Source organism: Mya arenaria, chromosome 11 (genome assembly GCF_026914265.1).
Source record: "Mya arenaria isolate MELC-2E11 chromosome 11, ASM2691426v1".
NCBI lineage: Eukaryota > Metazoa > Mollusca > Bivalvia > Myida > Myidae > Mya > Mya arenaria.
The window spans coordinates 25984960-25999089 of record NC_069132.1 but is presented as its reverse complement, the minus strand read 5'-3'; the positions used below and the strand labels follow the sequence as shown (position 1 = coordinate 25999089).

Sequence of the window (14130 nt, the reverse complement as noted above, 5' to 3'; positions counted from 1 at the left end):
TGGATGCCGAACAAGTATTTGAATGACAACACTCTAAATGATTACTGCACCTAAATAAACTGCAAAACAATCATTTATCTTAAATAAGATTATTTTATATAGTATCATTGTAAGTAAAACAAGTGTTTATTGTATCATTATTGTATCATTTTAGTTTTAATATTTTTCGCTCCCCGTCTGCAAAATAGACTCGACTAGCGGAAATAGTCGGTGTTTTAGACTGGTTGCATTTCCTTTATCACCTGGATGTTTGATTTAAATTGCTTTTATTTATAATCAAGCGCCTGAAGTGCTCGAAAAAATAGTACAGTCAAAAATTCCAAGATGGAAGAGAAATGCCAAAACAAATTGACGAACTGAACATTTTTGTTGAGTTTAAAGTGTATATGGTGATATTTTATGAATATTTTTACCCAAATGTTATCAATAATATACAAATATTTGAAATACATTATTCCACAAATCCATAATCTTGTATTTGAATTTATTAAATTAGTAACCATGGAAATTATGACAACTATTGGCAGAAATATGGCATACAAAAAAGATGCATGCAATTTAATGTTCATATAATTTACAAAACTTAGCACTTTAATTCAGTCTGTGTGGTACGGTATGGCTTAAGATATTTTCCTATTTAAATTATTCCCAATAATATCACATGTATACAGGGATAATTCTAGTAAGCGATTTCGCGCATAAAAATTGCTCAAATCGCATCCAAATTACATTAATGTGAGATATTCTCGTGCTTGATTGCAGTTTGTGTATTTTGTGCCTTTTCCCTTTTGTTGTTTTACAAACAAAGCATCGTAGTCGCAGATGGCTTCTTGTTTATATTTATTTAATTACTCACGAATTGCCTCCCCTACATTGAATGCATTTGTCTTATCGAATGTTTTGATCAATATCGTCCACACACTAAGTCTTGTTTTCAAGCGTTTTTGCGACCCGGAACAATTTTGTTTACCACTGCATTTTAAACGCGTATACAATGTCGGAAGGGTCAAAATGTCTAATCAGAAAACGTTGTTTGCCTTCCTTGAAATAAGCCTCTGGACAAAAATAAAATACCAGGTTCAGATGAAAACAACAATGGAATTAATCCCGCTTCTTTCTTGAAAATCACTGTGTGCTTATTGCATAGTGTATTATGAATGTACTTTAGACATTATTTCAACAATTTAAGCCTTATCTATTTTCTTGTACCGTATTTTCTCGACTATAAGGCGATTCGCTTATAAGACGGCCCCCTAACTTTGCCCATGAAATCTGGTGCTTTTTGTTTCGACTCGCTTATAAGACGGGGTCAATTTTTAAGCAAATCTAAAATGCTAGAATTCTTCCTATTGTGTAAAAATGTTCAAGCTCAACGGACAATTATCGACTTTCGCGGTAACTGTTTTTGTTTTACTCAAAGAAAATGGCGTTCAACTGTGAGCTCTCTATTTGGAGGTAGGTTAAAAATGAGTATACATAAGTTTGCAGGACAGGTCGTTACTTATCGGAATTGTAATAATTAATCAATAACAACATATGTTTGTTTTAGTTTTTTTTATTGAATACACCAATGAAGTTCTTCGGCAAAATAAATGGCTTCAATAACATAACTGCGAAAAGCCGAGGCATAAATAGGTGTTTGTTTAGCAATAATGCTTTAGGCAATATTGTCCCTTGATTGGCGACGAACATAAAGGATTCATATTCGCATTGTCATTTGTTTGCTTAATCAAATTGACAGTTAGGTACCTACATCATATTAAGATTCCAATTTATTGATTTGATATATCTGTCAAACTAATTATACTGACACGCGCCATGAGAAAAAATGCAGATATAACGGTACACTGTGTGACGTCAGAGCACGCGCCGTGAAGAGATTTCGTGTTGTTGTTTACTTAATTGCCCCATACTTGTATCAGCAGACGATATACTGGATAGACGAATACCCTATGTAAAATTTTACTGATTTTGACTTGAATCTTTTTTAAATATTTTATCGACTCGCTTATAAGACGGGTCCCCTACTTTGGGGGTAAAAATCGGGACCCAATTTCCCCGTCTTATAGTCGAGAAAATACGGTATTTCTTTTATATGAAACAATGTCAGGAGAGGATTCAATTTGTTAAAACATTTCTGCAAAGTATGTCAGACAAAATTTACTGGTTATCATTGGGGCGAATGTTCTATTCACATCAGTGTGTTAAACACAGCAGTAGGAAAATACTGCTAAAAATGTAGATTAAATCAATAGTGATAAAATAGTATACCTAATAATATATTTATACGTTGTATATTATTCTTTAACAGGAATTTTAAAAATGATGGATAAGGGAAGTAAAAAGAAAAAAGATTTGATCAATTTATCAACAAGCAGTAAGAGATCAAGCCCAGCCAGCTCTGCCAGTTATAATGGGCGTGGAAGCAGCAAAGCAACAAGTGCCAGTCGTCGGTCACTAGAGTCTGTTGATAATTCATTAGACACTGGCAGTGGACAGAATGCTGGGGAAGTTTTGGCAGCAGTAAGGGTAATGTAATGTTTTATATATGATTATATTTGATTTACTTATAAACTTAATATGATCTTAAAACTGTAAAAGCCTATTTTAAAATATGTGATGAATTATCATTATTATTAAAATACCCATAACATTTGTCATAAAAAAATATTTTTTTCCAATTTACCCTTCCCTTCAGGTAAGGCTAACAGTCTCTCATGACGGTTAATATTTGAGATATGGTTCAGTTTTCCAACGTGAGCAACCGTTAGTCTTAACTAAAAGCAGTGTAGGCTTTTATGTTTGTAAATTGATGCATGAATGAAACAAAACTGGATTCTTCTGTAATCATAGTTAAAGAATCACAATCTTAATCAATCCCGATAGCAGAGTCTGTATCATTGTTTACAGGGTTATGATATAAGAGCTCATCTCCAGCAACTTCTGACGTTCTCAGAGGATGAAAGCAGTAGTGATGAATACAGCTTGGAGAGTTATGGTGACGCCGATGATAGAGATGATGAGTTGAGAAAACTGGCTCTAGAAGGTCCAGAGGAAGGTCATGTGCGGACACCTCAACCCACGGGCAGCCAACATAGCAATTCCCTGGTGCCCATTCATGGTAAATATTTGGTACTCATAAAAGGTTAATTTTTGTTACTTATTAATAGTAAATATTAAGTATCCATTAATGATAATAATTTGGTTCCAATAAATTGTAAGTATTTAGTATCCAATAATCGCATTTGATTTGAATATTTTTTGTATCCACTAATGGTAATATTTTGTTGTCATTAATAGTAAATAAAAAAATATTTAGTATTCATTAACAGCAAATGTTTGGAACCAAATTATGCTAATTGTTTGCGATCTTTAAAATTGGAATGTTTCATTATAACATAGTAATATAATTTCTTAATTATATATTGTACCTATTTCATTTCTCTGAAAGAAGATGGTGAAGAACTGGATAGTGAGGAAGAGAATGAGCTGATGAAGGAGATTCGAGCCGAGATAGTGAACAATGTGAGACAGGAGATGAAGTCAGAGCTAGAGCTCTACCAGCACAAGCTAAGGAAACTAGAACAAGGGGCTTCAGGTGGGATATTTTATCAGCTATTTTAAAGGTATTGAGAGCAAAGATTGAGAACAACATGAGACAGGGGATGAAGTCAGAGGAGAAACTAGAGGCTACAGATGGTATATTACAGGGGTGTAGCTAAACCCAAAATACAAAGTCTTAAATGGAATTTTGAACTTCTTAAAAATATCATTTTTAAAAATCACATGCAGGTGTGGGCCTATAGTGCATTCATGTAGTTAAACCAGTGTATAACTCTTAGCCAGTTTAAATAAGCCTATAATATTTATTAATAATATGCAGTAAACTGACATCAAGTTATTGATAAAGAATATTGTCAATTTATTCTGTATCCCTTTTCACAGGAGAAAGTACTGGTGAAACAAATACAGGTGCAGCAGGGAGCTCAGAATCCAAGGTTCCAACAAGCGACCTTGACCAGCTTGACCCCAAGTTGAAGGCAGCCATAATCAAGATGAGGAAATTGGATAAAATACTTGCTAAGAAGGTGAAGAGGGAGAGGGAGGTGAAACGGGAGAGGATCTTGTTGGAGAGAAGGTTTGAAGCATTATAAACATATTAATATTGTTTAAACTTTTAAGATGTTGGAGTTGTCTAGTTGAACAGGTGTCCGCCTCTCACTCAAGAGGTAACATTGGTTTGATTCCGACCAGGGGGAACTTTCTAATGGCCTCCCAAAATGAACATCAGTACAGGTTTCTACTCAGTAAATGGACTCTAGCTTGATTCTATCAGCTTTCGTCACAAGTGCTCTAAACGAAATACATACAAGTTATGTTTTGAATACATTGTTGAAAAAAATGGAACTTCAAACACATAGAGCTGTCTATTCCAAAAGTGAATAGAAATATAAAAAACAACAACAAAAAAACAATAAAAGCTCCTCTTTTGGCATATAAAGATTGTGATTAATTATAATCACTATTTTGCAGTTTACTACTCTTTGAAGATTAGATGTAAAATCATTATTTTGATTTAAAAAGGATGACTGTATTATTGTATATGTTAGACTATAATGCTATGTAGACTGTTATGCCATGCAGGTCCCATATTCATTAACGTCTTAAGATTCAGTTTTAGACTCAAGACCCTCTCAATAAACTACATTTACTAGAAAAAATTTTTTTGTTGAATTGCTTTTAGAGGAACAATAGAGTAACTATCTGTATTTGTACATGTATATGTTCTAAAAAGAAATTGTTTTACAATTATTTATACTTCTTTTGTTGTAAACATGTATTATTAGAACATTTGCATTCAGCAGTCTGAATCTCTTGGAAATGTTGACTTAAGAAGTCAGTTAATATGGGCCCTGGTCACATTCAACATTTCAATCTCTTCTTGCAGGCTTCGTAGAGAGATTGAAGAAATCCACAAAGAGAAGAAAGATGAGTACAAGGAGGTCACGAACAATGAACAAAAGTTTCTGGCCTTGGAGCTGCCTCCTAGACACAATGAAGGTGGGGTTTTTATTTAAAATTTTACACTTTAATTGTTAGTTGACCTGTTTATACTATTTTCAATGTTAATTGTGATGAAATTTAATAGTATAGAATGATACACAAGTCTATGTGCTGGGTGAAGACCAGTATCATATACTGTTTTGAGTAGAATACAGAGACTGGACTAATTTTTACCAAGATATCTCACAATATGTTTTATAACCAACTCAATTTCAGGCCATGGTCTTGAATTAGAATATCTTGATAGCAATGAAGATACACACACTTTAAGTCCAGAATGCAAACTCAGTCAGTTAATACCAAACACTGAACTTAAAACCACTTTTAATATCCAACAAAAAGTAGATGAAATCTCACCAGACATTAATGAATATTCAACCTTTAATTCTCCCTGTCTCTCTGAAATATATCTGGATTTGAGTGAGGTTGACCTTAAGGAAGGTCAAGGTCAAGAGACATCTCAAGGTCAAGGTGAATTTGATATTGTATGATTTCAACACCCTCCATTATAAGAGTTAAATCGCACTGAATGTTTAATTATGTTGTCTGAATTATTTCTTGAAAAAGGATTTTACGGATGTTCACCTTCGTAAAGTCATCTAAAGGTCGATTTGAATGAGATATTGTAAACATGGATTCACTTCAAGTTTTACCTTACTGCACTGAATGTATTGTGTGTTCTCGTAAAATGTTGCATGGACTGTTTGAGAGATTGTGTTTTATATCTCTGAAATTTAAAAATATTTACAGTTTACAATTAACCCTATTTAGGCAATTGTTCAATAATATTATATATAACATGTTTCATGTAAAGAGCAATGTACATGTATGAACTTAGATTAATGACAAACTGAATTGTAGCATTTCACACTGTAAAGCAATAATAAAAAAAATATAGGAACCATTTTATTTTCTATCTCATACCAGATGAATTTTGTTCCAGGGGTGACTGTGCCAGATGAATTCACAGGGGAAGAAGTGTTTGCCACACAGCTGAATGAGGACGATTATCCTGGCCTTGGAGCTAGAAATAGATCCAGAAAAGGTATGGATGCAGTGATAAATTATCCCGGCCATGGACCTAGAAGCATGTCTATGAAATGTAGAGATGTGGCCTTAAATTAAGGGCTTATTCATTCTGTCAGATTGATTTTTTTTAATTGAAAGTTGTAAATAATTCATGTACTTCATATCATATTATATTTTATATTATTAATGCATTATGTTGTTTCACTAATTTGACTTTAATGCTCAAAACAAAACAAACATATGATTGAGAAAATGACTGTATAGCAGTCTAATGAATTAGTCCTTTAAGTCACATACAGTATCCTAAGAAGAGTGACATGCATATAGGCATATTAGAAACAAGCATTTGCACCTTTGTGATTTATGGGAAGTTATAATTTTAATCTTAAATAATTGAAGTTGGGAATTAATTTTCTAGGAGTATAAAAATTTGGAATTTTGCATGCTTTTTCAACATTTTCCCAATGTGGATAGGTCAGAATATCTTACCTTTGAAAAACCTAGAAATATTTGACAGGTCAAGAAATATATATAATAAAACTTTTATAAGTTCTTTTTTTTTTCATTTAGTGCACAGCAGATCTACAAACAAGACCAACATGGGCGGAGAAAGTGTGGGGACAGGAAGTGATGGGGAGGAAGGGTCACGAGGGGATGCCAGCTCTGTCTCTGGGTCAACGTCGGGGAGTCACAGGGGCAAGAAGAAGAAAAAAGACTTTATCAAAAGGAACAAGGAGGTGTTTATGTAGTTTATTTTAGTGATCATTTACATACTTTAACACTTGCACAGCATTGTGGTCAGTGGCTGTATTCAGAATGCTTCTTTGAAAAGATGAAAATAAATTCAACTTAGTGAATGTTTTTACTTCAGTTGAATTTAAAGAAAACTAGCAATATTATTACACCAAATGATGAAAATAAGCTAGAGAATGGTCAAAATAATAATTGCATATGAACATCTTTGATTGAAAATATGGGGTACTGGTATTCAAAATAATTATTGTTTAATTTTTAGTTTCTAATTTGAAAATGTTCACTTAAAAGCTTTATAAATACAACCCCAGGTCAGTAATGATTTAATATTTGGTGAGTGCTTGCTCTTCAATATAGTGAAATATGTTCAGTACACATGTGTTAAACTTTTGGCAAAAAAACATTTTAAGATACATCTAATCCCATTCTGTATTACCCATGATAAACTGCAAATAATGATTGATTGTTGATAACTAGCTTTTGGCTCTTTTGTTGGAATAGAAAATAATTGTATAACACATACCCTCTATTTCTCCCTGCAGTTAGCAGCAGATGCCAATAACCTTATTGCCATGACCGACGAGGAGAAAAAACGTCTAGATGATCTCCTTACGGATGTTGAAAATCTTCCTGACATTGCTGAAAATATGGAACTTGTAAGTTTTCTCAAAACCAGTTTATCCTTTTCAAAAACTTTTATTTCCCTTTGAAAGTGAGGTTATGGTAGAGAAACTTACCGGTATACAGTAATGTTGTATATGGGCAAATTCATAAATCATTTAAATATATGTATGAAATTCTATGCTTCAGGTTATTTGTATTTATCACAAAACAATAGCTCAAAAGGTTAAAGTGAAGTTGCTTGAGAGAAATATTTTGTGTCACACTGGGGATTGAACCAAGCAACTCATGTTCTGCAAACCGATACTACCACCATGTATTAAAGAGCAAACAATTAGGCTGTTGGAAGTACCTATAGTGCTGACATTATTCTACTTGGACAGTGCCCTTTTACATTTTCGAATTGTAAAACCATTATCACCACGTAGTCATCAAAATTTAGTTTTTTACAAACCCAGTCTTGCTTCTGGCATGCAGGTTTGTGTTAATTTTGATCACTCCCACAGGACAAGTTTCCTTGCTTTTTCCAATAGTGAATATCAAACATGTCCAGTTTACGCCTGACAACATTGATTGTTTTTAGGATGACAGCAATCCATTCCAAATAGCCGTAAAGCCAGGGGACGGCTTTGTACCTGATGAGGATGAACTTCGATCTCTGACATCGATCGATTCTCGATTAAAAGAACTTCTCCCACCAGAGGACTATGCGTCGGTCGTGTCGTCGTCTATGAGTCATGTTCCACAGGTAGAGTCATATCTTACAAGGAGATTTCGAAGAAAATGATTAACTTTTGTTATGGTTGCATTCATTTGACAATTTCTATGATTGTTATTTTCAGTAATGTGCATTGTGTTTAATTGAGACATGAGAATTTTGGTTTTAACAACTCGGATTATATACATTTTATCAGTGCATGTTAAAATGAATGCTTTTGCTATTACATAATTGTTGCTATTTGAAAGTTTAAACATTACTTGAATTGCATGTTAAATTTATTTTAAACAGCTTTTGTAAACTAAAATATTAAATGTTGCAAAAAGATTCTGAGTTTGTTGTGTTTATGTTGTATGTCTAGCCTTACCTTGTACGCCATAAAATGAGCAATCCTTGGCCTAAACAAATCCTACATGTGCATAATGAAGCTAAACAATGCATTTGCTTTTTTGACGTTTTTTATATAAAATTAATTTCATATTTGAAAAACTCCATTACAAATCAAAATTTACTGATACAAGTTAAGGCTATGACATTTCACTGCCCGTCCAATTTTTGATCACTAAATGTCGTATAAATATTGTATCCCACGCTAGACCAAGCTGTTCACGCACACTGGTGTAAAACACGACATCGACTGGCAGTCGCGAGGTGAGAGGGCGCTGTTCCGGAATGCGGAACAACGACAGATGAATGAGCGACTACAGGATATTGAAATTGAGCTTAGCAAATTGAAAAATCCCGATGACTTGGAGGTAGAAAAGCTGGAATTCTCTTAGTTAATAAATTTATGATAGATCATATTTCAACAGAAGAAAACAGTCTGAGATTAATAAATGAAATAAAAGGATGCTTTACTATTTTGGGTTCCAATATGTAGGAATTAAGCAAGTAGTGTGTTCTAGTACTGCTCTGTTTTCTTGATTTAGAGATAGAAAACTTGAAGTAAATGTTATGTTAGTGAAAAAAATTGAGAAGATTTAAATGATTCATTATTCAAGTATACTACCGGTGTTTTTAGCTTGTCTGTTTGTAAAAGGAAAATTGTTTCAGTATTGATATAGGCTTGGTGTCATTGTCCATATTTTCTGCACGCATTTCGTTTTACCTTAGTCATAACCCAAAAATGGTCCAAAATATTCAAATGAAGCTTAGTACACATGTTGTCAGTGACAATGAATAAAACACAAATATGCACAGGACGGCACACAACTCTGGTTTCAGTATTTGTTGAGTTATGCCCCTTTTCAACTGAAAAGGCATGCACTTGTAGTGCTCTTGTCAATGAATACACTAGACCTTCATCTATTCAAAGCCAAACTTCAAGCAAATGATATTACTAAAGATATTTTCAAATATGATTTTGGGCTGCAACAATATGCCCAAAATTGTATTGCAATAAATTGAATGCCAATATATTTAAATATATAACTTATTGTTATAAGATAGCTGAAGAGAAATTTCTTTATGCCCCTCATATTTTTTCATTTAAATAGAGTTCTTATAAGACATAAACTATGAGAATAACTAAGCCATGAGCTGTCAAACATAAATTTAAAAAGGTTAACATGAAACTATAAAAAAAATTAAAAAAAATGAACAAGCTATTTTTGTTGGCATTAAAAATTACCTGTTATAAACAAAACAAAAATCAAAGTTAGAGGAATATTATAAGAACTTCTGTATCAATAGCAAAAATTATTAAAAAAAAGTATTGCTATAAATTGAAATGACGGAGACCCTATTGTGATACCATATCATTATGCAAAATACTGATAATTATCGATTTATAGTTGCAGCCCTATTAAATATATTTTACAATGATCTTGCATTGCCCGTGTTAACAGTATTCATAAATATTTATAAATAGAACAGATAGATCTTTACTGAAAGTCCTGTTTTAAAGTTTTGTACAAAAATATTTCAGATTGCAGAAACACCTGTCCTAAATGAAGACCAACTGCACGAGTTACTGGAGCAGTGTGTGACGTCCCTTTCCCACACATCAATGTCACGATTGACACTCCAGTCAGAGTCAAGGACGTCATTTGCTGATACTGAGTCCATTGTCAGTCACAGCATGGATGGTTCTGAGATCACTGTGGATAGCACACCTAGGTGGGTTTGGGTTATTGTGTCGCCGGTGAAGCAGACATATAGGTTATATTTTTTGCCATGTTGGCAGCATCAGTGCAGCATATAACTTGTACAGACAGTAACCTGCATCTTTATTATCCAAAGGAGATGAACACGGTGAATTTGTTAATGGTAAAATCTCAAAATTAAGATAGACATTGAGATGAATCACTCCAGTGACGCCAGCATTAAAGCATAGTAACTTTAATGCACTTTTACATTCATTTTCAGTTTGCGTCTTCTTGTTTGTATATCTTGTTTTGGTATAATAATCAGAAAAGAATGGTCTCCATTTACCACATTTATCCCTTTTTTACCATTTAATTGGTATTAAATTTGGTTCGACAATTATAGATACTGCCTAATAGATATACAATTCTGAGAAATATTAGTATAAGTGAATTAATTAACTCCTATCTCTTGTATTTTGTCAACAGATCAATTAAAAATAAATATTTTATAAAACAAATATATCTCATTAATTATTCCCTCAGGTCACCACGTTCAGCACGCCAAGACTTATTGGACAACCCTCCCCGTCTTGCACCAGAGGTCCTGCAGAAACTGCTGTCAGAAGCCTACCACCCATTGTCTAAACAACTGTCCACCCTAAAGGAGGAGGATAATGAAGGTAACCATAATACATCAAACAAGGCTTCCACGTTTCATCTTTACTTTGTATGTTTTGTGCTGAAAACAAGTGGAGATATTGTCATACTGTCATCAAAGTCTGACTTTTTGATGAACAAGCCCAAATTCTTAAAAAAAATGGCATCAAAAATCAAGCCCTGCAATATGAAAATCAAAATTTGAACAAGCCCTGATATCTTAAATTCAGAATTTGATCAAGCCAATCAGTATAAAAGAACTCTAAATGCAATAATGTGTTTAAGTATGTGAAATTAATTGAAAGATTGTACTAAAGAAGTATCTCATCATATAGTTTTGGCTTTATTGTAAAAAGTTTCACTGGTTGTTGAAATAATGACTATTCAGAATCATTTCAAATTCAAAACTGTTTGGCACAAAAAATGACGTATTTAATTATGTTATAATTTCATATTTGTTGAAAACTACTCGTACTAAAAAAATATTGTTATTACTCGAAACAGATGTAACGGAGACCCCAATTCCCTCAGAAGTGTGGAAACTTATCTCTATGGAAACAGTTGATGAGAGCAAAACTACACAGGAAAGTTTGGATACGGATACAGATACGCTAGTCAGTGTGTCGCAGTCTTTAGCAGATACGGAAAACAGCTACGACGTTAACAATAGCGAACAACTTTTTAATTCCCAGGAAAGAGTAAATGGTCAGGCAAAAAGTGTAATAAGTGCTAGGAATGGCTTTCGTTCCCAGTCAAGAGCATCGTCAGCTTCAAGTCTTGCTAGCGTTTCTGATCTTGGAAGAGAGAGTCGAAACGAAAAAGAGCCTTTAAAATTGCCAGAAATTGACCCATCTGGAACTCTAGTTACACAAGGTCAAAGACTAAATAATGGCAAAAGAAACGGGAATGGTAATTCTAATTTTTCTGTTAGAACGCCTGTCAGTTTTGTTAGAAACAGCCTATCAGATTCCAAGATTGAGAGCATTGATGGGGCTGACTCAAGGCTAGAACTGATGTCATTGGACGGTGAAATTATGAGTCCCCACCCACCAGTTGATGACAGACGGAAGGGGAGTGGCAACAAATCAAGAACAACAACTCCTGCTAGCTCTAGGTCTTACAATACTAATAATACATGACATTGAACACATTGATCTTTTGGCTGGTTTCTTTTCTGGTTCTTGGTCTTATATGTTAATAATTTTTCAAGACACTGACTTTTTTCACCTAAACCTTAAGTTAGTTGAATCTGTTTGTATCCAAGACAGGTATTATATTTACAAATACAGGTATTATATTTACGAACAATTTTAAGTCTTAGTTGTTACTGTTGAGAACAAAGACTAAAAACAGCAAATCTTCATTTCATTGTTAGTTTTATTCTAGCAGCAAAATGATGGTGAAGTTTGTAGAATTATGTTACTTTTTAACAGATTTACTTTCGTTTCAATATATCTTGTAAAGCAAACAGAATGAAAATGATTTATTTGTCGTTAAAATAAATGTTTTCTGAGTCTTAGTCTATATTCAGACTGGAGACTGTTCGTAATCATAGGCCCTGGTTCCAAACCAAACCCATGATTCAATTTTTCATCTGAATTATTAAGACACAAGCAAGTAAAGAAACTGGCCATTAGAGAATTCACTTTATTTAATGATGATGCTGGTGTCATTTGAGCTAGATAAGCTTTATTCCTTACATTCACAATACTAATGGGGTTAAAAAAGTTTATATTTAGATTTTTGGATTCAATGAAGTCGCTTTATGAGCATATTCAGGCCTGACATTCATGATTACTTGGTGCTTTCAATGTAGAGGATATGACTGACAGAAGCATTACAAATAAGTCATACCATACATCATGTAGTCCTTAAAGGAACTTGTAGATTAAATAGAAACATGTGTTCTAAATTCTGGTTTTCTTTAGCACAAATATGATAAATATATTAAACTGTTATGTTTTAATAAGAAAATGATTCATTAAAATGTTTAACTTTAAGCTGTGAGTATAGTCTTTTGGAGACTTTTTTTAAAGACAAAATGTTTTGTGTTTTTGTTTTTTAAAGTACCAGCTAATCAAAAACGATACATTATACATTTCTCAATATTTCACTTGGCATATGCTTCATACCTTGTTACATTATGTCATACAACTATCACATTTATGCTGTTTTAACATTATCATTATCAGGTACAGAAGTACATGTATATGAATAATAGAATGTACCATATATACACATACTTTCAATTTGTTTTTATCATATACTGATGCTTGAAACAACTCATTGGATTGTGATAACTTATGTTGTTGTTGTTTTATTTTGTGTATTTTATTTATTTATGAATAAAGCTTGATTTTAAAGTTGATGCTTGTGTTATATTATATTTTGTTATAATTGTTACTAAACATTTAACAACAAAACAAGACCTTTTACCAACATTATTCTTATAAGGTCTTCAACTAGGTGAATTTTGTCAAAGTTTTAGGAACAAATATTCCTGTTTTTCAGCAAATTTATTTATTTGCCTTTATATTAAATTTTTTTTCTTGCTTATTATCCCTTGCCAAAAGGCTAAAGGGATAAAGTTATGGCAAGCGTGTGGGCAATCTTGTCCGGAGCATTACTTGAAATGTCCTTGCAGTATTGACTTCAAACATCATACAGATAGGTCTCATTGAGAAGAAGTTTAGTACACAAAAACAATAACTCTGGGTGCAGTATTTTTCGAGTTATTGCCGTGTGTTGATTTTCATACTTATTTTTTTGTCCAGGGCATAACTTGACAAGTCTGAGGTATTTACCGGTACATCAAACTTCATATACAGGTACCGGTATATCTCATTGAGAAGAAGTGCAGTGCACAGAAACCATTACCCTGGGTTCAATATTTCTTATTATTGCCCTTTGTTAATTTTCATACTTATTTTTTTTTTTTTGTCTGGAGCATAACTTGAAAAGTTTTTGAGGTACATTTTTACTTCAAACTTCAGGATGTAGATCTTTTTCAGAAAAGTGCAGTGTACAAGAACCAAAGCTGTGGGTGCATTTTTGCTTGAGTTATTGCCCTTAGTTTAATTTCATACTTTCGTTTTATCAGGAGCAAAACTTGATTTCACTCCAAACTTCATATACAGATAGATCTCGTAGAGTAAAAGTGCATTACACAGGAACCATATTTTAAAATTAATGCCCTTTGGT

The 14130-nt window shown here is 33.1% G+C and overlaps 1 protein-coding gene across 3 annotated transcripts; it reads left to right on the top strand.

Annotated features, from left to right (window-relative positions):
- Window positions 1-255: 255 nt before the first annotated feature.
- Window positions 256-13267, top strand: LOC128207678 (fibrous sheath-interacting protein 1-like). Of its 3 annotated transcripts, none has more exons than XM_052910748.1 (14): window positions 256-389; window positions 2312-2529; window positions 2911-3121; window positions 3455-3598; window positions 3946-4138; window positions 4949-5061; window positions 6008-6109; window positions 6664-6830; window positions 7389-7502; window positions 8051-8215; window positions 8782-8940; window positions 10113-10303; window positions 10816-10952; window positions 11434-13267. In XM_052910748.1, the coding sequence occupies exons 2-14, from the start codon at window positions 2323-2325 to the stop codon at window positions 12066-12068; spliced, it is 2538 nt and encodes an 845-aa protein (XP_052766708.1). In that variant the 5' UTR covers window positions 256-389; window positions 2312-2322; the 3' UTR covers window positions 12069-13267. The 3 variants fall into 3 exon arrangements, with proteins under 3 accessions (XP_052766708.1, XP_052766706.1, XP_052766707.1); XM_052910746.1 differs by having other exon boundaries at window positions 3452-3598; XM_052910747.1 differs by having other exon boundaries at window positions 313-382; window positions 3452-3598.
- Window positions 13268-14130: the final 863 nt, after the last annotated feature.

What these genes read in the sequence shown, in the direction of transcription:
- LOC128207678 (XM_052910746.1), top strand. Translation starts at nt 2,323, where the DNA reads ATGATGGATAAGGGAAGTAAAAAGAAAAAAGATTTGATCAATTTATCA. An exon ending in ACTAGAACAAGGGGCTTCAG is followed by an intron (nt 3,599 to 3,945) that starts GTGGGATATTTT and finishes CCCTTTTCACAG; the next exon opens with GAGAAAGTACTGGTGAAACA. An exon ending in AAAGGAGGAGGATAATGAAG is followed by an intron (nt 10,953 to 11,433) that starts GTAACCATAATA and finishes TACTCGAAACAG; the next exon opens with ATGTAACGGAGACCCCAATT.